This window comes from Rhinoraja longicauda, chromosome 44 (assembly GCF_053455715.1).
Source record: "Rhinoraja longicauda isolate Sanriku21f chromosome 44, sRhiLon1.1, whole genome shotgun sequence".
NCBI lineage: Eukaryota > Metazoa > Chordata > Chondrichthyes > Rajiformes > Arhynchobatidae > Rhinoraja > Rhinoraja longicauda.
This window is the reverse complement of record NC_135996.1, coordinates 7,772,574-7,796,886: the sequence shown is the minus strand read 5'-3', so window position 1 is coordinate 7,796,886 and position 24,313 is coordinate 7,772,574. Positions and strand designations below refer to the sequence as shown.

General features: G+C 58.5%; 1 protein-coding gene across 1 annotated transcript in view; it reads left to right on the top strand.

Annotated features, from left to right (window-relative positions):
* The window catches only part of LOC144612362 (semaphorin-4B-like), a 66,144-nt gene that overhangs the window by 40,314 nt on the left and 1,517 nt on the right, over nucleotides 1-24,313 (top strand). Inside the window, exons 6-15 of the mRNA XM_078431937.1 lie at nucleotides 2,062-2,181; nucleotides 4,382-4,598; nucleotides 8,478-8,638; nucleotides 10,042-10,104; nucleotides 14,413-14,511; nucleotides 16,265-16,376; nucleotides 16,688-16,804; nucleotides 19,842-19,975; nucleotides 22,723-22,892; nucleotides 23,610-23,760. Of these exons, the coding sequence (XP_078288063.1) occupies nucleotides 4,505-4,598; nucleotides 8,478-8,638; nucleotides 10,042-10,104; nucleotides 14,413-14,511; nucleotides 16,265-16,376; nucleotides 16,688-16,804; nucleotides 19,842-19,975; nucleotides 22,723-22,892; nucleotides 23,610-23,760 (1,101 nt within the window). The 5' untranslated portion in view covers nucleotides 2,062-2,181; nucleotides 4,382-4,504. The remainder of the gene's footprint in view (nucleotides 1-2,061; nucleotides 2,182-4,381; nucleotides 4,599-8,477; nucleotides 8,639-10,041; nucleotides 10,105-14,412; nucleotides 14,512-16,264; nucleotides 16,377-16,687; nucleotides 16,805-19,841; nucleotides 19,976-22,722; nucleotides 22,893-23,609; nucleotides 23,761-24,313) is intronic.

Sequence of the window (24,313 nt, the reverse complement as noted above, 5' to 3'; positions counted from 1 at the left end):
GAGGGGCAGTGAGGGAGGGCCATGCTGTGGGGGAGGGGCAGTGAGGGAGGGACATGCTGTGGGGGAGGGGCAGTGAGGGAGGGCCATGCTGTGAGGGAGGGCCATGCTGTGGGGGAGGGGCAGTGAGGGAGGGCCATGCTGTGGGGGAGGGGCAGTGAGGGAGGGCCATGCTGTGGGGGAGGGGCAGTGAGGGAGAGGCAGTGAGGGAGGGCCATGCTGTGGGGGAGGGGCAGTGAGGGAGGGCCATGCTGTGGGGGAGGGGCGGTGAGGGAGGGCCATGCTGTGGGGGAGGGGCAGTGAGGGAGGGCCATGCTGTGGGGGAGGGGCAGTGAGGGAGGGCCATGCTGTGGGGGAGGGACGGTGAGGGAGCGCCATGCTGTGGGGGAGGGGCAGTGAGGGAGGGCCATGCTGTGGGGGAGGGGCGGTGAGGGAGCGCCATGCTGTGGGGGAGGGGCGGTGAGGGAGGGCCATGCTGTGGGGGAGGGGAGGGGAGGGGCGGGGCGGTGAGGGAGCGCCATGCTGTGGGGGAGGGGCGGTGAGGGAGGGCCATGCTGTGGGGGAGGGGAGGGGAGGGGCGCACCATGCTGTGGGAGAGAGACACCAGGAACAGCAGATGCTGGAATCTTCAGCACAACACAAAGTACTAACTGGAATCATTGGGCTCAACAGCATCTATGAAGAGAATGGACAGGCGACACTTTGGGTAGGACTGAAGAAACATTGTCTGTCCATTTGCTTCATGGATGCTGCTTGAGCTGCTGAGTTACTCAGGCACCGTGTTTTCTGCCTAATTCACAAGAAAGAATGTCTTTGGATTGGTGTCACAGAGTCGGTCACGGTGGCACAGTGATAGATTTGCTGCCTTTGAGCGACCCAGGTTCGATCCTGACTAGGGGTGCTGTCTGTACGGAGTTTGTACGTTCTCCCTAAGACCTGCGTGGGTTTTCTCCGAGATCTTTGGTTTCCTCCCACACCCCAAAGACGTACAGGTTTGTAGGTTAAATGGCTGGGCAAATGTAAAAATTGTTCCGTGTGTGTAGGATAGTGTTAATGTGCGGGGATTGTTGGCCGGCGCGGACCCGGTGGGCCAAAGGGCCTGTTTCAGCGCTGTATCTCTAAACGGAACTAAAAGTCACTCTGCATGGAAACAGGCCCTTTGGCCCAACTCATCCATGCTGACCAAGATGCCCCATCTATGCTGGTGGCTTCTGTCTGTGTTTGGCCCTTATCCCTCTAAACCTTTCCAAATGTCTTTTGGAAGACATTCTGTCCTGGGCCTCCTCCACTGTCAGAGTGAGGCCAAACGCAAATTGGAGCATCTTACATTTCGCTTGGGCAGTTTACAAACCAGCGGAAGGTAGAAACAAAATGCTGGAGTAACACAGCGGGTCAGGCAGCATCTCTGGAGAGAAGGAATGGGTGACGTTTCGGGTCGAGACCCTTCTTCAGACCAGCGGTATGATCATTGATTTCTCTAACTTCAAGTAACCTTTGGATCCCCTCTCCCTCCGTCCCTCCCCCACCCTAGTCATCATACTAGTTTCAGTGTTGTCCTGCTGAGTTTCACTGTTTGTATCACTCATTATCGCCGTCTCTACAGCCAACAATGAACCCTTGTGGGCTCCACCTTTTCTTGATCATTGTTGCTGGCTTCCATTTGTTTTTTTGTTGCATATCTTTCATTCGTTTGTTCTATAGCATCTTTCCATGTCTCTCGTTTCTCTCTCCCCTGACTCTCAGTCTGAAGAAGGGTCTCGACCTGAGACGTGACCAATACCTTTTCTCCAGAGCTGCTGCCTGACCCGCTGAGTTACTGCAGCTTTTTGTATCTTCCATTCTATTATGTTATTAGCGTTTGGCGTAAACTCCGTCATCACTCTCAACCCACCACCCTCTCTGACGCAGAGACCCCCCATGTCCCACCCAGACGGCCTGAGGGTGCCCCTGTCGGGCCGGGACTCTGTCCAGACTGGGCGGTACTAGCTGCCAGCCACTAATTCCCTGGAGAAGGTTACGGCTGTGTGGAAGTAAATCCCTAATCTTCTTTTCTGTGCTTTGCAGAGCTGGTTTCCCTGAGGTTTGGGGCCTGGGAGCGTACGTGCCGTGCAGTGCCGGCCCTGTGGTCAGGAGGATCTCCGCCCGCTGTGGAGGGGCCAGTGTACTCTGTGCCCCACAGCCCAGGTGAGACGTGGGCCAGGAACGGCTCCTTCCTCCCCCCCTCCTCTCCCCCTCACCTGCTCCCAACACAGGCTGGGGCCTCGCTCTGTACAGCCCAGGCAATCGCCACAGAGCAGAGCGATGCAGGAGTGCAGGTACATCATTCCCTGGCAGGTAGAGAGGGTGGTCGACTTTACACTCTAGAGATACAGTGTGGAAACAGGCCCTTCAGCCCACCGAATCCGTGCCGACTAGCGATCACCTCCTACACTGGCATTATCCTACAAACCAGGGATCATTTGCAATTTACAGACACCAATTAACCTACAAACCTGTACGTCTTTGGGGTGTGGGAGGAAACCCACGTCATTACGGGAGGGTGTTAGTGTTTGGGGTGATCGCTGTTACGCACGGACTTGTTAGGCCAAAGAGCCTGTTTCTGTGCTGCATCTCTAAGGTGTACAAACCTACATGTCTTTGGGATGTGTGAGAACATTGGAGTACCCAGAGGAAACCCACGCGGTCACGGGAAGAACGTGCAAACTCCACACAGATAACACCCGAGGTCAGGATGGAACCCAGGTCTCTGGCGCTGTGAGGCAGCAGCTCTACCCGCTGCACCACTGTCTAGTGTCGTTGGTGTGAAACTCTGATCTGCTGATGCTGCCTTAAGGTTCCTGTGAGATCCTGCATTACTTTAAAATGGAAAGTCCAATGCAAAGTATTGTTGTTGTAAAGTTTCTACCAGTGTATTTGTGTGTGTGTGTATTTGTGTATGTGTGTGTGTCAGTATGTGTGTGTGTGTGTGGGTGTGGGTGTGGGTGTGTGTGTGTGGCGGTGTGTGTGTCTGTCAGTCTGTGTATCTATGATTATTTGTGTCTGCGTGTTTGGCTTTGTGTGTGTCTTTGTGTGTGTGTGTGCCCTTATTTGTGTCTTTGTGTGTGTGTGGGTCTTTGTGTGTGTGTGTGTGTGTGTCTGTATGTGTGCCTATGTGTTTGTGCGTGTATGTGTGTGTGTGTGTACGTGTGTCTGTTTGTATGTGTGTGTGTGAGTACGTGTGTGTCTGTTTGTGTGTGTGTGTGTGTCTGTATGTGTGCCTATGTGTTTGTGCGTGTATGTGTGTGTGTGTGTACGTGTGTCTGTGTGTGTATGTGTGTGTGTACGTGTGTGTCTGTTTGTGTGTGTGTGTGCCTGTATGTGTGTTTGTGTGCGTGTGTACGTGTGTCTGTGTGTGTGTGTGTGTGTGTGTACGTGTGTGTCTGTTTGTGTGTGTGTGTGTGCCTGTATGTGTGTCTATGTGTTTGTGTGCGTGTGTACGTGTGTCTGTGTGTGTATGTGTGTGTGTACGTGTGTGTGTGTGTGTGTGTGCCTGTATGTGTGTGTGTGTGCCTGTATGTGTGTTTGTGTCTTTGTGTGTCTGTATGTGTGTCTATGTGTTTGTGTGCGTGTGTACGTGTGTCTGTGTGTGTGTGTGTGTGTGTATGTGTGTGTGTACGTGTGTGTCTGTTTGTGTGTGTGTATATATGTGTGTGTGTGTCTGTATGTGTTTGTGTGTGTGTCTTTATGTCTCTGTGTGCACAGACTATAACTGCCCACAAACCACATCTCCTTGTGCTATCAGCACTCAGTTCCTGTTTTCGCGGCTCTCCGACTGTCTCGCCACTTCCTGGAAGTTGCCCCACTCTTTGCAACCCTCTCCCCGTCCACCCAAATTCAGAAACCCCAAACCAACCTGAGAGGGTGAGACTTTTATCCTGCTTCCCCCCACCCCGTCCCCTCCATCCATATCCCCCGGGTGTACACCTCCTTAACTCTTCCCTGACACTCTTTTGTCCCCTTTTCACCTCCAGGCTTTGTCACCATCTCCACCCATCAGCTAATCACCCCCCTCACCTCCATCCACTTATCACTTGCCAGGCTTTGTCCCGCACCTCTCTTTTCCAGCTTTCTCCCCCCCCCCCCGCTCCATCAGTCTGCAGAAGGGTCCCACTACGGGTGCTGTCTGTATGGAGTTTGTACGCTCTTCCTGTGACCACATGGGTTTTCTCCGGGTGCTCCGGTTTCCTCCCACACTGATTCTGAGCGGGGCGGTGTGTGATGGGTTGGTGTCTGTGGGGATGTGGGTTGGTGTTGGCCCCAGGTGGGGTTTCTTTCCTGTTTCTCCCCGAGCAGATTTCCAAGAAAAGCAAAACTTGTCGAATGTTTAACAAAGTTGGTTTTGCAGGTTGATCTGTCCAATGAGTGAGCAGAGGAAGCTGTCTGAGTGGGGCTGCGGTCAGCCTGTGAGCTGAGAGTGAGCAGCAGACGGAGAGCTGCCCGTGTTAGTGGCAGCTCTGCCCCCAGCACCATGGACATCTGCCTGCACCCTGCCCTCCTCATCCTGGCCCTGATGGTCTCCTCCGTCCCAGCCGAGCCTCCCCCACGGCTTTGTCACCCAGCCGGTGAGTGCCAGCTCCCAGCCCGCCCCTGACCATGTGTGTGACCACCCAGTCCCTGACTGTGTGTGACCGCGTGTGTGACCGCGTGTGTGACCGTGTGTGTGACCGTGTGTGTGACCGTGTGTGTGCCCGCCTGTGTGACCGTGTGTGTGACCGTGTGTGTGACCGTGTGTGTGACCGTGTGTGTGCCCGCCTGTGTGACCGTGTGTGTGACCGTGTGTGTGACCGTGTCTGTGACCGTGTGTGTGACCGTGTGTGTGACCGCCTGTGTGACCGTGTGTGTGACCGTGTGTGTGACCGTGTGTGTGACCGTGTGTGTGACCGTGTGTGTGACCGTGTGTGTGACCGTGTCTGTGACCGTGTCTGTGACCGTGTCTGTGACCGTGTCTGTGACCAGCGATCAGCCCGTCCCTGACCGTTTTTGTTTGCTTTTCCCTTCCAAGGACTGTATTCAATAATTGCATGTTACAGTGTAACCAGAAGGTACAAAAGCGTTCCTCTGCCTGGACCCACGAATGTCCATCTTGGCCAGGCCCAGGAGCAGACCCTCCCAATCGACCCTCCCCACTCCCTGCCTTGTGCCTAAACACCAGAATCGTGGGACTAAAATGCAATCAAAACGTGAGGAGCAGCCCCTTCAGACACACGTACAGGGGCTGCAACCTCTCCCTCTCTGTGTACACGTGGAACACGTGGAACACGTGGAACACGGCCTCTTCCTCGCTGTACAAGTTACTGGCAGCTGGCGAGTCCGTGAACCGGCTCAAATATCTGTCACTCACCACAGCTCTGTGCAACACTCCCCACCCCAGGTCCCCAATGTAAAGGGGGAGGGAGGACTCCCTCACAGAGAGACCTCCACACAGGGACCACTCCCAGGGACCGCCAGGGAGTGTCCCACTCCATCACAGAGACCTCCACACAGGGACCACTCCCTCACAGAGAGACCTCCACACAGGGACCACTCCCACGGACCGCCAGGAAGGGTCCCCCTCCATCATAGAGACCTCCACACAGGGACCACTCCCTCACAGAGAGACCTCCACACAGGGACCACTCCCACGGACCGCCAGGAAGTGTCCCACTCCCTCACAGAGAGACCTCCACACAGGGACCGCTCCCACGGACCGCCAGGAAGGGTCCCACTCCCTCACAGAGAGACCTCCACACAGGGACCACTCCCTCACAGAGAGACCTCCACACAGGGACCACTCCCACGGACCGCCAGGAAGTGTCCCACTCCCTCACAGAGAGACCTCCACACAGGGACCGCTCCCACGGACCGCCAGGAAGGGTCCCCCTCCATCACAGAGAGACCTCCACATAGGGACCGCTCCCACTGACCGCCAGGAAGGGTCCAACTCCCTCACAGAGAGACCTCCACACAGGGACCACTCCCTCACAGAGACCTCCACACAGGGACCACTCCCACGGACCGCCAGGAAGGGTCCCCCTCCATCACAGAGAGACCTCCACACAGGGACCACTCCCACGGACCACCAGGAAGGGTCCCACACCCTCACAGAGAACTCCACACAGGGACCACTCCCTCACAGAGAGACCTCCACACAGGGACCACTCCCACGGACCGCCAGCAAGGGTCCCACTCTCTCACAGAGAGACCTCCACACAGAGACCGCTCCCACCATTGGTGGTAACACGGAGCACCAGGGGACGTGCGGATGGATGACGAGGGTGAGGAAGTGTAGAGTGTGCAGGAGCAACCTGTACAGTACACGTCTCCCTGCGACAGGGAACGGCACGCTGGGCATCTGGGAAAGGCGGCTCATGTTGTGTAGGGTCGGCTCCCGGGAGATTCTGGGCCCAATCAGCAATTCCGACGGAGCGGGGGTAAGCTCAGTCAGAATCGTTCCAAGCACCCACCCTGTCTCTCCTCGACACCCACCATGACAGGATGAGAACCGGCCACCCTCGCAGTTACAACACCCCCCTCCCCCTGAGGAGCAGTGCCCTGGCTGAAGGCGAGGGAGCGTGACTCTGTGTCTGACCCAGGGGGGAGTGTGTGACGGAGCGGTGTGGAGGGAGGGGGCTTCACTGTGTGTCTGACCCAGGGGGGAGTGTGTGACGGGGCGGTGCGGAGGGAGGGAGTGTGACTCTGACCCAGGGGGGAGTGTGTGAGGGGGCAGAGGGAGGGAGGGAGGGAGTGTGACTCTGACCCAGGGGGGAGTGTGTGAGGGGGCAGAGGGAGGGAGGGAGGGAGTGTGACTCTGACCCAGGGGGGAGTGTGTGAGGGGGCGGTGTGGAGGGAGGATGACTCTGTCTGACCCAGGGGGGAGTGTGTGAGGGGGTGGCGTGGAGGGAGGGGGCTTCACTGTGTGTCTAACCCAGGGGGGGAGTGTGTGAGGGGGCGGTGCGGAGGGAGGGTGACTCTTTGTCTGGCACTCATATTTCCTTCAATCAGACTGGAAGCCATTTACACATCACATCTCCATTACCCGCTGCGGTTTCTTCTCTGAAAGGCAGTTTCACAGCGGGATTCTCTGTGATCACACTGATAACAGAAAGTGCTTGTGTGATCTCTAGTTGCAGCTGACTTCCTGCCCCTGCTCTGATCACCGATCACACATTCACACGACTGGTGGGTCAGTGTCACCCCCAGCCTGTCCTGTGAGACGGCGTCACCCACAGCTGGGGACAGGTCAGCCCGCAGTCTGACACAGTGACAATGCAGTAACCATGCTGCAAAGCTTCCCTTACTCAGCAGCGCAGCGGGTAGAACAACTGCCTCGAAGCGCCAGAAACCCAGGTTCAATCCTGACCCCAGGTGCTATCTGTCTGTGTGGAGTTTGCACGTTCTCCCTGTGACCGCCTGGGTTTCGATTTTAGATTTAGAGATACAGCGCAGAAACAGGCCCTTCGGCCCACCGAGTCCGCGCCGCCCAGCGATCCCCGCACATTAACACTATCCTACACCCACTAGGGACAATTTATACATTTTACCCAGCCAATTAACCTACATACCTGTACGTCTTTGGAGTGTGGGAGGAAACCGAAGATCTCGGAGAAAACCCACGCAGGTCACGGGGAGAACATACAAACTCCGTACAGACGGCGCCCGTAGTCAGGATTGAACCCGTGTCTCCGGCGCTGCATTCGCTGTAAGGCAGCAACTCTACCGCTGCGCCACCGTGCCGCCCACTGGGCGTTCCTGTTTCCTCCCACATCCTAAAGACGTGTAGGTTTGTAGGTTAATCGTCCCTCTGCAAATTGTCCCTGAGTGTGCAGGGAGTGGATGAGAAAGTGGAATAACAAAGAACTAGTGTGAACGGGCGATGGATGGTCGGCATGGACCCGGTGGGCCGAAGGGCCTGTTTGCATGTTGTATGTCTAAGAGTAGACAGACGTGTACAACACACCCGTCAATGCCACTCACACTACTGGTGGAAGGATGTGACCAGCGGCAACAGGTAGACGGCAGTGAGGGCAAGGCCACACGGAGGTTCACAACGTGCAAACTCCACACTCACAGAGAGCTCGCACCTGAGCTCAGCATTGAGCCCGGGTCTCTGGTGCTGTGAGGCAGTGGCTCTACCCACTGAGCCACCCTTAACTCCCGTACGAGTCCCACTTATAATGTCCTCTCCTGCCACTCCACTGACCCCTGCCCTCTCCACCCCACTGACCCCTGCCCTCTCCATCTGACCCCTGCCTTCCGGCCATTGACCCCTGCCTTTTCCTCCCCACTGACCCCTGCCCTCTCCAGCCATTGACCCCTGCCCTCTCCACCTCGCTGACCCCTGCCCTCTCCGTCTGACCCCTGCCCTCTCCATCTGACCCCTGCCCTCTCCATCTGACCCCTGCCCTCCATCTGACCTCTTGCCCTCTCCAGCCACCGCACTGACCGCTGCTGTGCCCACACAGGTGACCCGCGGCGCCGGCTGGGCCGGTTCTCTGGGGAGAGCGGTGCCAACTACAGCTGCTTGCTGCTGAGCAGCGACGGGCAGCGGCTGTACGTGGGTGGCAGGGACCGGATCCTCTCCCTCCACACGCCGACCCTCAGCAGCACACAGGCCGTGGACCAGGCAAGTGGCCGCGGTGGGAGTGTGACCCCTGGGGGGGCGTGTGAGTGACCCCGGGGTGGGGGGGAGTGTGACCCCGGGGTAGGGGTGGTGGGGATGGGGCGGTGGGTGGGGACGGGGCTGTGGGTGGGGATGGGGCGGTGGGTGGGGACGGGGCTGTGGGTGGGGATGGGGCGGTGGGTGGGGGTGGTGGGTGGGGACGGGGCTGTGGGTGGGGATGGGGCGGTGGGTGGGGGTGGGGCGGTGGGGATGGGGCGGTGGGTGGGGATGGGGCGGTGGGAATAGGGCGGTGGGTGGGGATGGGGCGGTGGGAATAGGGCGGTGGGTGGGGATGGGGCGGTGGGGATGGGGCGGTGGGTGGGGATGGGGCGGTGGGGATGGTGCGGTGGGTGGGGATGGGGCGGTGGGTGGGGATGGGGCGGTGGGTGGGGATGGGGCGGTGGGTGGGGATGGGGCGGTGGGTGGGGGTGGGGCTGTGGGTGGGGGTGGTGGGAATAGGGCGGTGGGTGGGGATGGGGCGGTGGGGATGGGGCGGTGGGTGGGGATGGGGCGGTGGGTGGGGGTGGGGGTGGGGCTGTGGGTGGGGGTGGGGCGGTGGGTGGGGGTGGGGCGGTGGGGATGGGGCGGTGGGGGTGGGGCGGTGGGGATGGGGCGGTGGGGATGGGGCGGAGGGTGGGGATGGGGCGGTGGGTGGGGATGGGGCGGTGGGTGGGGATGGGGCGGTGGGTGGGGATGGGGCGGTGGGTGGGGGTGGGGGTGGGGCTGTGGGTGGGGGTGGGGCGGTGGGTGGGGGTGGGGCGGTGGGGATGGGGCGGTGGGGGTGGGGCGGTGGGTGGGGATGGGGCGGTGGGTTGGGGTGGGGGTGGGGCTGTGGGTGGGGGTGGGGCGGTGGGTGGGGGTGGGGCGGTGGGGATGGGGCGGTGGGGGTGGGGCGGTGGGTGGGGATGGGGCGGTGGGTGGGGATGGGGCGGTGGGTGGGGGTGGGGCGGTGGGGGTGGGGCGGTGGGTGGGGATGGGGCGGTGGGTGGGGATGGGGCGGTGGGTGGGGATGGGGCGGTGGGTGGGGATGGGGCGGTGGGTGGGGATGGGGCGGTGGGGATGGGGCGGTGGGGATGGGGCGGTGGGTGGGGATGGGGCGGTGGGTGGGGATGGGGCTGTGGGTGGGGGTGGTGGGGATGGGGCGGTGGGTGGGGATGGGGCGGTGGGTGGGGACGGGGCTGTGGATGGGGGTGGGGCTGTGGGTGGGGGTGGTGGGGATGGGGCGGTGGGGATGGGGCGGTGGGTGGGGATGGGGCGGTGGGTGGGGACGGGGCTGTGGGTGGGGATGGTGGTGACCAGCGGGGAGACACACATCAGCCTATCACCTCTCCAGATGCAAACATCTGTTCGTCTGGTGACTGTTTCAGATCCACTGGCGGGCGTCCGATGCGAAGGTCCAGGAGTGTTCATCCAAGGGCAAGATCAAGCAGGTACTACAGCAAGGGCTTGACTTTCCTTCATTATTGTCACGTGTAATGAGGTACAGTGAAAAGATTTTGTGTTGCGTGCTATGCAGTCAGCGGAAAGACAATACAAGATTACCATCGAGCCGTCCATGGACACAGTGTGAACTCACCTCTAGTGCAGTACCTGAGCAGACGACCCTCCCATTCCCAGCCTCTGCCATCCTCTGCTACACACAACACACAACAGTACAGAATGTGCAGGAAGGAACTGCAGATGCTGGTTTATCTGGAGAGAGGGGATGGGTGACGTTTCAGGTCGAGGACGCTTCAGACTGCACAGGAACAGGCGCTTTGGCTCACGATGTCCGTGTTGAACCTGATGCCATTCTCTGCCTGCACATGATCCATATCCTCCCCATTCCCTGCATATCCATGTGTGCATCTAAAGGTCTCTTAAACACCACGATCGTATCTGCCTCCACCACTACCACAGGCAGCGTGTTCCAGGCACCCACCACCCTCTGTGCAAAACAACTTGCCCCACACATCTCCATTGAACTTTGCCCCTCTCACCTTAAAACTGTGCCTCTAGTCCTTGACAGTCCCATCCTGGGGTAAAGGTTCTGACTGTACGCCTCTCATCATTGTGTGGACTTCTGCCAGCCTCTGACACTTCAGCACACAGCGAGGCTTCCCTGAGCTGCAGAGATAGACGTGGAACAAGAGGTCGTGGAGGTGAATCTCTGGCATCTCCACAGCAGGGCGGTCGAGGGTGAGCTACGGGGAGAGGTGGGGCAGGCAAGGCCGCAGGAGGACGAGGAGCGATCTTATAGAAGTGTACAAAATCATGAGGGGAATAGACAGGGTGAATGCACGCAGTCTCTTACCAGGGCAGGGAAATCAACAAGCACAGGACACAGGTTTAAGGTGAGGGGGGGAAAGATTGAATAGGAACGTGAGTGGCAACCTTTCCACACGGAGGGTGGTGGGTGTATGGAACGAGATGCTGGAGGAGGGAGTTGAGGCTGGGACTATCACAGCATTTAAAAGACATTTGGACAGGTACATGGATAGGAAAGGGTTAGAGGGATGCGGGCAGGTGGGACTAGTGTAGATGGGGCATGTTGGCCAGTGTGGGCAGGTGGGACTAGTGTAGATGGGGCATGTTGGCCAGTGTGGGCAGGTGGGACTAGTGTAGATGGGGCATGTTGGTCGGTGTGGGCAGGTGGGACTAGTGTAGATGGGGCATGTTGGCCGGTGTGGGCAGGTGGGACTAGTGTAGATGGGGCATGTTGGTCGGTGTGGGCAGGTGGGACTAGTGTAGAAGGGACATGTTGGTCGGTGTGGGCAGGTGGAACTAGTGTAGATGGGGCATGTTGGTCGGTGTGGGCGGGTGGGACTAGTGTAGATGGGGCATGTTGGTCGGTGTGGGCAGGTGGGACTAGTGTAGATGGGGCATGTTGGTCGGTGTGGGCGGGTGGGACTAGAGTAGATGGGGCATGTTGGCCGGTGATGGCAGGTGGGACTAGTGTAGATGGGTCATGTTGGCCGGTGTGGGCAGGTGGGACTAGTGTAGATGGGGCATGTTGGTCAGTGTGGGCAGGTGGGACTAGTGTAGATGGGGCATGTTGGTCGGTGTCGGCGTGTGGGACTAGTGTAGATGGGGCATGTTGGTCGGTGTGGGCAGGTGGGACTAGTGTAGATGGGGCATGTTCGCCGGTGTGGGCAGGTGGGACTAGTGTAGATGGGGCATGTTGGTCGGTGTGGGCAGATGGGACTAGTGTAGATGGGGCATGTTGGCCGGTGTGGGCAGGTTGGACTAGTGTAGATGGGGCATGTTGGTCAGTGTGGGCAGGTGGGACTAGTGTAGATGGGGCATGTTGGCCAGTGTGGGCAGGTGGGACTAGTATAGATGGGGCATGTTGGTCGGTGTGGGCAGATGGAACTAGTGTAGATGGGGCATGTTGGCCGTTGTGGGCAGGTGGGACTAGTGTAGATGGGGCATGTTGGTCGGTGTGGGCAGGTGGGACTAGTGTAGATGGGGCATGTTGGTCGGTGTGGGCGGGTGGGACTAGTGTAGATGGGGCATGTTGGTCGGTGTGGGCGGGTGGGACTAGTGTAGATGGGGCATGTTGGTCAGTGTGGGCAGGTGGGACTAGTGTAGATGGGGCATGATGGTCTGTGTGGGCAGGTAGGACTAGTGCAGATGGGGCATGTTGGTCAGTGTGAGCAGGTGGGACTAGTGTAGATGGGGCATGTTGGGCGGTGTGGGCGGGTGGGACTATAGTAGATGGGGCATGTTGGCCGGTGTGGGCAGGTGGGACTAGTGTAGATGGGTCATGTTGGCCGGTGTGGGCAGGTGGGACTAGTGTAGATGGGGCATGTTGGTCAGTGTGGGCAGGTGGGACTAGTGTAGATGGGGCATGTTGGTCGGTGTGGTCGGGTGGGACTAGTGTAGATGGGGCATGTTGGTCAGTGTGAGCAGGTGGGACTAGTGTAGATGGGGCATGTTGGTCGGTGTGGGCGTGTGGGACTAGTGTAGATGGGGCATGTTGGTCGGTGTGGGCAGGTGTGGGACTAGTGTAGATGGGGCATGTTCGCCGGTGTGGGCAGGTGGGACTAGTGTAGATGGGGCATGTTGGTCGGTGTGGGCAGATGGGACTAGTGTAGATGGGGCATGTTGGCCGGTGTGGGCAGGTTGGACTAGTGTAGATGGGGCATGTTGGTCGGTGTGGGCAGGTGGGACTAGTGTAGATGGGGCATGTTGGTCGGTGTGGGCAGATGGAACTAGTGTAGATGGGGCATGTTGGTCGGTGTGGGCAGGTGGGACTAGTGTACATGGGGCATGTTGGCCGGTGTGGGCAAGTTGGACCAAGGAGCCTGTGTCTATGCTGCGTGACTGTGATGCCTGTGGTTTACGGGGGTACTTGATGCTGTGGAGTGGAGGAATTTAGGAATGGGGGGGGAATGGGGAGGGAGAGTGAATGGGACACAGGTTGGGAATGGGGAGGGAGAGTGAATGGGACACGGGTTCGCTGGGAATGGGGAGGGAGAGTGAATGGGAATGGGGAGGGAGTGTGAGTGGGAATGGGGAGGATGAATGGGACATGGGTTGGGAATGGGGAGTGAGTGTGAATAGGAATGGGGAGGGAGTGTGAGTGGGACACGGGTTGGGAATGGGGAGGAAGAGTGAATGGGGAGGGAGTGTGAATGGGACACGGGCTGGGAATGGGGAGGGAGTATGAATGGGACACGGGTTGGGAATGGGGAGGGAGTGTGAATGGGAATGGGGAGGGAGTGTGAGTGGGAATGGGGAAGGAGCATGAAATGGGACATGGGTTGGGAATGGGGAGGGAGTGTGAATGGGACACGGACTGGGAATGGGGAGGGAGTGTGAATGGGACACGGACTGGGAATGGGGAGGGAGTGTGAATGGGACACGGGTTGGGAATGGGGAGGGAGTGTGAATGGGACATGGACTAGGAATGGGGAGGGAGTGTGAATGGGAATGGGGAAGGAGCGTGAATGGGACATGGGTTGGGAATGGGGAGGGAGTGTGAATGGGAATGGGGAGGGAGTGTGAATGGGACATGGGTTGGGAATGGGGAGGGAGTGTGAATGGGACATGGGTTGGGAATGGGGAGGGAGTGTGAATGGGACACGGACTGGGAATGGGGAGGGAGTGTGAATGGGACACGGGTTGGGAATGGGGAGGGAGTGTGAATGGGACACGTGTTGGGAATGGGGAGGGAGTGTGAATGGGACACGGACTGGGAATGGGGAGGGAGTGTGAATGGGACACGTGTTGGGAATGGGGAGGGAGTGTGAATGGGACACGTGTTGGGAATGGGGAGGGAGTGTGAATGGGACACGGACTGGGAATGGGGAGGGAGTGTGAATGGGACACGTGTTGGGAATGGGGAGGGAGTGTGAATGAGACACGTGTTGGCTGGCTGGCTGGCTGGCTGGCTGGCTGGCTGGCTGGCTGGTTGGCTGGCTGGTTGGCTGGCTGGCTGGCTGGCTGGTTGGCTGGCTGGTTGGCTGGCTGGCTGGCTGGCTGGCTGGCTGGCTGGTTGGCTGGCTGATTGGCTGGCTGGCTGGCTGGCTGGTTGGTTGGCTGGCTGGCTGGCTGGCTGGCTGGCTGGCTGGCTGGCTGGTTGGCTGGCTGGCTGGCTGGCTGGCTGGCTGGCTGGTTGGCTGGCTGGCTGGCTGGCTGGCTGGCTGGCGTGCTTTGCCTGCCTGTATTCCCCACTGTGAATGCTCGCTGGGTATCTGCGGCGTGTGTGGAACTGTCCCTGTCAGTAACCACTCCTGTTGTCTTGTTTCCGGCAGAGGGACTGCTTTAACTTCATTACGATGGTGTTGCCGCTGAACGAGAGCCACCTGTACGCCTGTGGGACCTACGCCTACAGCCCCATCTGCACCTACATCGTAAGAGACGCCATTCAACCCCGCCGCTCCGCGTGAATCCCAGCGCCGCGCGTCTGTCGCTGTTGACCAACGCACCAGCCCCTGTGTTAAATAACCTGCCCAGCACATCCAGCCTGTATCTCCAAATTAAACATCACTTTGTTTAAAGATTCAGCATGGAACCAGACACACTGTGTCACTGGCTACTCAGTTACAGGCAGTCCAGTCAGTGGAGGGAGATGGCAGAGGGTTTCTTGCAGAGTCATTGAGTGATACAGCATGGAAACAGGCCCTTCAACCCAACTTGCCAACATGTCCCAGCTACACTAGTCCCACCTGCCTGCATTTGGCCCATATCCCTCCATACTTGTCCTATCCATGTAATGCTGCAGTAACTCAGCGGGACAAGCAGCATCTCTGGAGAGAAGGAATGCGTGATGTTTCAGGTCGGGCCCTTTGTCTGAAGAAGGGTCCCTATGGGGGCTGTGCTGGGATGGGGATGCTGCTGTGGGGCTGTGCTGGGATGGGGATGTTGCTGTGGGGATGGGCATGTCCCTGTGGGGACTGTGCTGGGATTCCTAACCCCAGGTCCCGCTGTTCCGAGTGGTGAGATTCCCTACACCCTGTGGGCGCTGTGCTGGGATTTCCTGTGGGGATGGGCATGTCCCTGTGAGGATGGGCATGTCCCTGTAGGGATACGCATGTCCCTGTGGGTCTGTGCTGGTATTCCCTGTGGGGATGGGCATGACTCCCGGTGAGGGCTGTGCTGGTATTCCCTGCGGGGCTGTGCTGGTATTCCCTGCAGGGCTGTGCTGGTGTTCCCTGCAGGGCTGTGCTAGGATTCCCTGTGGGTCTGTGCTGGGATGGTCATGTTTCCCTGTGGGGCTGTGCTGGGATTCCCTGTGGGGCTGTGCTGGGATGGGGATTCCCTGTAGGGATGGGTATGTCTCCCGGTGGGGGCTGTGCTGGTATTCCCTGCGGGGCTATGCTGGGGTTCCCTGTGGGTCTGTGCTGGGATGGGCATGTTTCCCTGTGGGTCTGTGCTGGGATTCCCTGCGGGTCTGTGCTGGGTTTCCCTGTGGGGCTGTGCTGGGTTTCCCTGTGGGGCTGTGCTGGGTTTCCCTGCGGGTCTGTGCTGGGATTCCCTGCAGGTCTGTGCTGGGTTTCCCTGTGGGTCTGTGCTGGGTTTCCCTGCGGGTCTGCTGGGATTCCCTGTGGGCCTGTGCTGGGATGGGGATTCCTTGTGGGGATGGGCATGTCCCTGTCGATCTGTGCTGGGATTCCCTGCGGGTCTGTGCTGGGATTCCCTGCGGGTCTGTGCTGGGATTCCCTGCGGGTCTGTGCTGGGATTCCCTGCGGGTCTGTGCTGGGATTCCCTGCGGGTCTGTGCTGGGTTTCCCTGCGGGTCTGTGCTGGGATTCCCTGCGGGTCTGTGCTGGGATTCCCTGTGGGCCTGTGCTGGGATTCCCTGTGGGTCTGTGCTGGGATGGGGATTCCTTGTGGGGATGGGCATGTCCCTGTCGATCTGTGCTGGGATTCCATGCGGGTCTGTGCTGGGATTCCCTGTGGGCCTGTGCTGGGATTCCCTGTGGGTCTGTGCTGGGATGGGGATTCCTTGTGGGGATGGGCATGTCCCTGTCGATCTGTGCTGGGATTCCCTGCGGGTCTGTGCTGGGTTTCCCTGTGGGGCTGTGCTGGCTTTCCCTGCGGGTCTGTGCTGGGTTTCCCTGCTGGTCTGTGCTGGGATTCCTGACCCCCTGTCCTGCTGCTCTAGGATGCACGGACCTTCTCGCTGCTGAGGGCTGGGGACGGGCAGCCGGTGACCGAGGACGGCAAGGGCCGCGTGCCCTTTGACCCTGCGCTAAGGTTCACCGCGACCATGGTCGGTGAGTGAGGCGTCAACGGCACCCTGGGGTGCCCTGGCAGGGGTGTGGGTGGGCTGGCTGTGTCTGTGGTTGGGGGGGAGGGGGGTAGTGCTGTAGTGTGGCAGTGTCTGGGATATGGAGCAGTTTATCTGTGTGTGACTGGGGGGGTGTGTGGTGGGAGGGTGGAGAGGGGGCTTCACTGGGGGGTGTGTGTGGTGGATCTTGCAGTGGGTGGGACAGGTGCCTGTGGGTTTCTGTGTTGTGTGAGTGAATGTTTGGGGAGTAGTGGGAATGCAGGAGTGGTGCTGAGAGCTGCCTGTTTTCTGGTGCAGAGGGAGCGTTGTACTCGGGAACCACGGGCGACTTCCGCGGCACGCAGCACGTCATCTCCCGCAGCCTGGGGCAGCAGGTCCCCCTGAAGACCGAGGCTTCCTTGAGCTGGCTGCAAGGTAGGAGGGTCAGCTCTGCAGCGGCAGCCATGTGGGGGGGCACAGCCCCTCGGGGCAGGAAACCTCTGTCATGGTGGGGGGGCAGTGTGGGGGGGTGGGGCAGTGTGGGGGAGGGGCATTGTGGGGGGGTGGGGCAGTGTGGGGGGGGCAGTGTGGGGGGTGGGGCAGTGTGGGGGAGGTCATTGTGGGGGGGTGGGGCAGTGTGGGGGAGGTCATTGTGGGGGGTGGGGCAGTGTGGGGAGGTAGGGCAGTGTGTGTGGGGGGGCGCAGCCCCTCGGGGCAGGAAACCCCTGTCATGGTGGGGGGGCAGTGTGGGGGGGTGGGGCAGTGTGGGGGAGGGGCATTGTGGGGGGGTGGGGCAGTGATGTGGGAGGGGCAGTCCTGAGGCAGAGAGACACCAGGAACTGCAGATGCTGGAATCTTGGACAAAATACAAAGTGCTGAAGGAAACAAAGAGAGGGGTTGTATTGTCCGGCTGAAATGGTCCCACAATGGACAATTGGTTTGTAATGGTGGTGTTGGTCAATCCTTGGCTTTGCATCTTAATCAGCTCCAGTAGAGCAAGGCAGTTCACAGCTGCTTCCTGCACGCTGTGGATATTTTAGAGTTGTCTGAAACGTTTGGCAAGTCTGTTAATGAAGGTTACTGATGTGACGGTCATGGTTCAGTGATCTCCACCCTGGGGTTTGTGTTGAGGCACGAGGGGAGCGAAGACAACTGCCGATGCACAAAACACAGAGTGCTGGAGTAACTCAGCGGGTCAGGCAGCATCTCAGGATGAATCTTCAGTCCTGACCCTTCAGTCTGAAGAAACATTGCCGATCCATGTTCTCCTGAGATGCTGCCTGACCTGCTAAGTAACTCCAGCGCTTTGTGTCGTTTTAAGTTGAAACTGCTTTGGTCAACTGAAGGAGTTCAGTACACCTTCTGCCTTAAGCCTTTGCCCCGCTCCCCACTGGCGTTTGTTCTGTGATAGAGTTTGCATGTGCTTGTGTCTGCCTCTCTCACCTGTCAGTGAGGGGGCATCAGTGGGGGGGGCTGCCTAGGTCTGGGGTCTGACCCGTCACTGTTATGCGGGTGTGTGGTCTCTGCCACCCCTAATGCCCACTCTCTCCACCACCACTGATGCCCCCTCTCTCCACCACCACAGATGCCCCCTCTCTCCACCACCACAGATGCCCCCTCTCTCCGCCACCACTACTAATGCCCCCTCTCTCCACCACCACCAATGCCCCCTCTCTCCGCCACCCCTAATGCCCACTCTCTCCACCACCACAGATGCCCACTCTCTCTCCACCACCACCAATGCCCCCTCTACCACTGATGCCCTCTCTCCACTAACACTAATGCCCCCTGTCCGCCACCACAGATGCCCCCTCTCTCCGCCACCACAGATGCCCCCTCTCTCCACCACCACCAATGCCCCCTCTACCACTGATGCCCTCTCTCCACTACCACTAATGCCCCCTCTCTCTGCCACCACTGATGCCCCCTAACTCCACCACCACTGATGCCCCCTCTCTCCACCACCACTGATGCCCCCTCTCTCTGCCACCACCAATGCCCCCTCTCTCCACTACCACTGATGCCCCCTCTCTCTGCCACCTCCAATGCCCCCTCTCTCTGCCACCACAGATGCCCCCTCTCTCCACCACCACTGATGCCCCCTCTCTCTGCCACCACTGATGCCCCCTCTCTCCACCACCACTGATGCCCCCTCTCTCCGCCACCACAGATACCCCCTCTCTCCACCACCACAGATGCCCCCTCTCTCTGCCACCACTGATGCCCCCTCTCTCTGCCACCACTGATGCCCCCTCTCTCTGCCACCTCCAATGCCCCCCCTCTCCGCCACCACAGATGCCCCCTCTCTCCGCCACCACAGATGCCCCCTCTCTCCACCACCACCAATGCCCCCTCTACCACTGATGCCCTCTCTCCACTACCACTAATGCCCCCTCTCTCTGCCACCACCAATGCCCCCTCTCTCCACTACCACTGATGCCCCCTCTCTCTGCCACCTCCAATGCCCCCTCTCTCTGCCACCACTGATGCCCCCTCTCTCCACCACCACCAATGCCCCTCTCTCTGCCACCACCAATGCCCCCTCTCTCCACCACCACTGATGCCCCGTCTCTCCACCACCAGATGCCCCCTCTCTCTGCCACCACTGATGCCCCCTCTCTCCACCACCACAGATGCCCCCTCTCTCTGCCACCACTGATGCCCCCTCTCTCCACCACCACTGATGCCCCCTCTCTCCACCATCACCAATGCCCCCTCTCACCATTACCACCAATGCCCCCTCTCTCCATTACCACCAATGCCCCCTCTCTCTGCCACCACTGATGCCCCCTCTCTCCACCACCAGATGCCCCCTCTCTCTGCCACCACTGATGCCCCCTCTCTCCACCACCACAGATGCCCCCTCTCTCCACCACCACCAATGCCCCCTCTCTCTGCCACCACTGATGCCCCCTCTCTCCACCACCACTGATACCCACTCTCTCTGCCACCACTGATGCCCCCTCTCTCTGCCACCACCAATGCCCCCTCTCTCCACCACCACTAATGCCCCCTCTCTCCACCACCACTGATGCCCCCTCTCTCCACCACCACTAATGCCCCCTCTCTCCACCACCACCAATGCCCCCTCTCTCCACCACCACTGATACCCACTCTCTCTACCACCACTGATGCCCCCTCTCTCTACCACCACCAATGCCCCCTCTCTCTGCCACCACCAATGCCCCCTCTCTCCACCACCACTAATGCCCCCTCTCTCCACCACCACTAATGCCCCCCTCTCTACCACCACTGATGCCCCCTCTCTCTGCCACCACCAATGCCCCCTCTCTCCACCACCACTAATGCCCCCTCTCCACCACCACCAATGCCCCCTCTCTCTGCCACCACTGATGCCCCCTCTCTCCACCACCACTGATACCCACTCTCTCTGCCACCACTGATGCCCCCTCTCTCTGCCACCACCAATGCCCCCTCTCTCCACCACCACTAATGCCCCCTTTCTCCGCAGATCCTTCCTTCGTTGCCTCCACCTTTGTCGCTGAGCCAGACGGTGACAAGGTGTACTTCTTCTTCACGGAGACTCGGAGTGGCTTGGAGCCGCTGCAGAGGATGAGTGTCGCCCTGGTGGCTCGCGTTTGCAAGGTGAGCTTTAGCGTTGTCATCTGATGTTTGATTCATTGTTGCTGGCAAACTGCTGAGCAATTCTGATCATTCCAGTACTTTGTAACTGTGATTAATTGAATTGTTAAGGAAAATAATCTTCATGTTCCTGCCCCCGTGTCTCTGATTATTCTGGGCCCAGAAGGTCACGTGATAGGAGCAGAATTAGGCCATTCGGCCCATCGAGTCTACCCCGCCATTCAATCATGGCTGATCTATCTCTCCCTCTCAACCCCATTCTCCTGCCTTCTCCCTGTAACTTTTACTCCCTTACTAATCAAGAATCTGTCAATCTCAGCCTCACAAACACCCAATAACATGCCCTCCACAGCCTTCTGTGGCAACGAATTGCCATCAATTTCCCTAAATAAGGTTCTATCGTATCGTATCGTAGATCCACCACTCTCTGGCTAAAGAAATTCCTCCTCATCTCCTTTCCTTTGTGCCTCTCTCCAGCAAACAAACATCTGCAGTTCCTTGTTACTGCTGATCTTGTATGTCTATGTGCGTGTTGTTGCGTTTAATGTGCCCGTAAAGTTGCAGCAAGTAAGATTGTCAAGGTACAGCTCTACACGCGGTACATGTGATGTACACACGTGCACTCTGTGTTCACAGGCCTCTGACAAGGCCAGCACTGACCGTCCATCCCCACCTGCCCTCGGACAAAGGGCCAACCATCTATGTTTAGTTTATTCACAAAATGCTGGAGTAACTCAGCAGGTCAGGCAGCATCTCGGGAGAGAAGGAATGGGTGACGTTTCGGGTCGAGACCCTTCTTCAGACTGATGTCAGGGGGACGGGACAAAGGAAGGATATAGGTGGAGACAGGAAGATAGAGGGAGATCTGGGAAGGAGGAGGGGAAGGGAGGGACAGAGGGACTATCTAAAGTTGGAGAAGTCGATGTTCATACCACTGGGCTGCAAACTGCCCAGGCGAAATATGAGGTGCTGTTCCTCCAATTTCCGGTGGGCCTCACTATGGCACTGGAGGAGGCCCATGACAGAAAGGTCAGACTGGGAATGGGAGGGGGAGTTAAAGTGCTCGGCCACCGGGAGATCAGTTTGGTCAATGCGGACCGAGCGCAGGTGTTCAGCGAAGCGATTGCCGAGCCTGCGCTTGGTTTCGCCGATGTAAATAAGTAGTTTATGTTTAGTTTATGTTCAGTCTGAAGAAGGGTCTGGACCCGAAACGTCACCCATTCCCTCTCTCCTAGATGCTGCCTGACCCGCTGAGTTACTCCAGCATTTTGTGATACCTTTGATTTGTACCAGCATCTGCAGTTATTTTCCTACACATGTATGTTTAGATGTGGGACACGTTCATCCCAGATAGTAGTTTACATAAAACCACAGCGTAGACTTGCTGATTGTTTCACTAAACACGTCTGGTCAGTCCACCTTGGCCTACGTGGTCTCCCAGTTTCCATACATTCCCATTCCCACACTGACCTCTCTGTCCAGGGCCTCCTCCACTGTCAGAGGCCACATACAAATTGGCCCTCACATTTCACTTGGGTAGCTTACAACCCAGTGGTATGAACGATGAATCCTCTAACTTCACCAACCCCTGCATTTCCCACCCCACCCTAGTCGTCCTACCAGTTCCACTGTTCATATCCTTGTGTCCCTCTCGTGATCACACCTTCCCCAGCCCACAATGGCCCATTGTGGGCTCCACCTTTCCTGAGCCGTCTGTTGCCGCACTAATTTGTTCTGACCTTATCTCACCTCCGGTTAATTTACTCCCTCATCCCCCGCCCTTACTTTCAGTCTAACGAAATGTCCCAACCCGAAACGTCACTCATCCCTGTTCTCCAGATATACTGCCTGACCTGCTGAGATACTCGGGCACTTTGTGTGTTTCTCCGGAGATGCTGCCTGACCCACTGAGTTACTCCAGCGTTCTATGTCCATGCCCAGAGATGCTGCCTGACCCACTGAGTTACACCAGCACTGTGTGTCTATCCCCATAGATGCTGCCTGACCCACTGAGTTACACCAGCACTGTGTGTCTATCTCCATAGATGCTGCCTGACCCACTGAGTTACCCCAGCACTGTGACTATCCCCATAGATGCTGCCTGACCTGCTGAGTTACTCCAGCACTGTGTGTCTATCTCCAGAGATGCTGCCTGACCCACTGAGTTACTCCAGCACTGTGTGACTATCCCCATAGATGCTGCCTGACCCACTGAGTTACTCCAGTACTGTGTCTATCTACATAGATGCTGCCTGACCCACTGAGTTACTCCAGTACTGTGTCTATCTCCATAGATGCTGCCTGACCCACTGAGTTACTCCAGTACTGTGTGTCTACCTCCAGAGATGCTGCCTGACCCACTGAGTTACTCCAGTACTGTGTCTATCTCCAGAGATGCTGCCTGACCACTGAGTTACTCCAGTACTGTGTGTCTACCTCCAGAGATGCTGCCTGACCCACTGAGATACTCCAGTACTGTGTGTCTACCTCCAGAGATGCTGCCTGACCCACTGAGTTACTCCAGTACTGTGTGTCTACCTCCAGAGATGCTGCCTGACCCACTGAGATACTCCAGCACTGTGTGTCTATCTCCAGAGATGCTGCCTGACCCACTGAGTTACTCCAGTACTGTGTGTCTACCTCCAGAGATGCTGCCTGACCCACTGAGTTACTCCATCCCTCCCCGTGTTTGTTTGCAACGTTCTGTCCTTCAGTGCGCACTAACTGCCGGCTTGCTTTCCCCGGTGCAGGACGATGTGGGCGGTGAGCGGGTGCTACAGAAGCGATGGACCACCTTCCTGAAGGCCCAGATGCTGTGTTACCTCCCCGAGGACAAGTTCCCCCTGACTGTCCTCCAGGACGTGTACGTGACCAAGGATGAGGATGGCACCATTGTACACGGAGTCTTCACCTCCCAGTGGTACGCTGGCATCCGCCCGCTCCGGCCCGTCCCCACTCTCGTCTGCACGGCTCACTCGCTGCCTGTGGCATCTTCATACGTTCTAGGAGCAGAATTAGGCCATTCGGCCCATCAAGTCTACTCCACCATTCAATACTGGCTGATATACCTCTACCTCTCAACCCTATTCTCCCCGTAACCCTGACACCTGTACGAATCAAGAACCAGTATAGTTCTGCCTTAAAAATACCCTCTGCCCTCCCCATGCCCGTCTCTCTCTCTCTATGCCCTCTCCATGCCCGTCTCTCTCTGCCCTCTCCATGCCCGTCTCTCTCCCTATGCCCTCTCCATGCCCGTCTCTCTCTCCCTATGCCCTCTCCATGCCCGTCTCTCTCTCCCTATGCCCTCTCCATGCCCGTCTCTCTCCCCCTCTGCCCTCTCCATGCCCGTCTCTGCCCTCACCAGCAGTGAGTCCCCGCATCCAGCCCCAGTTCTCTCTGCCCTCCCCATGCCCGTCTCTCTCTCTCTCTCTGCCCTCCCCATGCCCGTCTCTCTCTCTCTCTCTGCCCTCCCAATGCCCCTCTCTCTCTCCCTCTGCCCTCCCCATTCCCGTCTCTTTCTCTGCCCTCCCCATGCCCGTCTCTCTCTCTCTCTCCCTCTGCCCTCCCCATGCCCGTCTCTCTCTCTCCCTCTGCCCTCCCCATGCCTGTCTCTCTCTCTCTCTCTCTCTGCCCGTAGGTTCCATGGCAGCTCCCACAGCTCTGCTGTCTGTGCGTTCTCGTTGGCCGACATCCAGGCCGTGTTCCAGGGCAAGTACAAGTTCCTGAACCGTGAGCTGCAGCTCTGGTCCACGTTCACCGGCGACATCCCAGAGCCCCGGCCCGGAATGGTGAGTCCCCTCCCTCCGCCTGCCTCCGCTGCCCCCCGCCCCCCCCCCCTCCCCCCCCCTCCCCCCTCCCCCCCTCCCCCCCCCTTCCCATCCACCAGGCCGTACCCCGCGACAGGACTGCCGTGAAAAGCACGCACAGTGTTGGAGTAACTCAGCGGGTCGGGCAGCATCTGTGGAGAACATGGATAGGTGACGTTTCACAGAGTGCTGGAGTAACTCAGCGGGTCAGGCAGCATCTGTGGGGAACATGGATAGGTGACGTTTCACAGAGTGCTGGAGTAACTCAGCGGGTCGGGCAGCATCTGTGGAGAACATGGATAGGTGACGTTTCACAGAGTGCTGGAGTAACTCAGCGGGTCGGGCAGCATCTGTGGAGAACATGGATAGGTGACGTTTCACAGAGTGCTGGAGTAACTCAGCGGGTCAGGCAGCAACTGTGGGGAACATGGAATGGGTGATGTTTCCGGACGGGAACTTTCTTGAGGCTCAACCCGAAACATCATCTATCCATGATCTCCACTGATGGCAGTGGAGGCTGGGATGACAAGTTCTT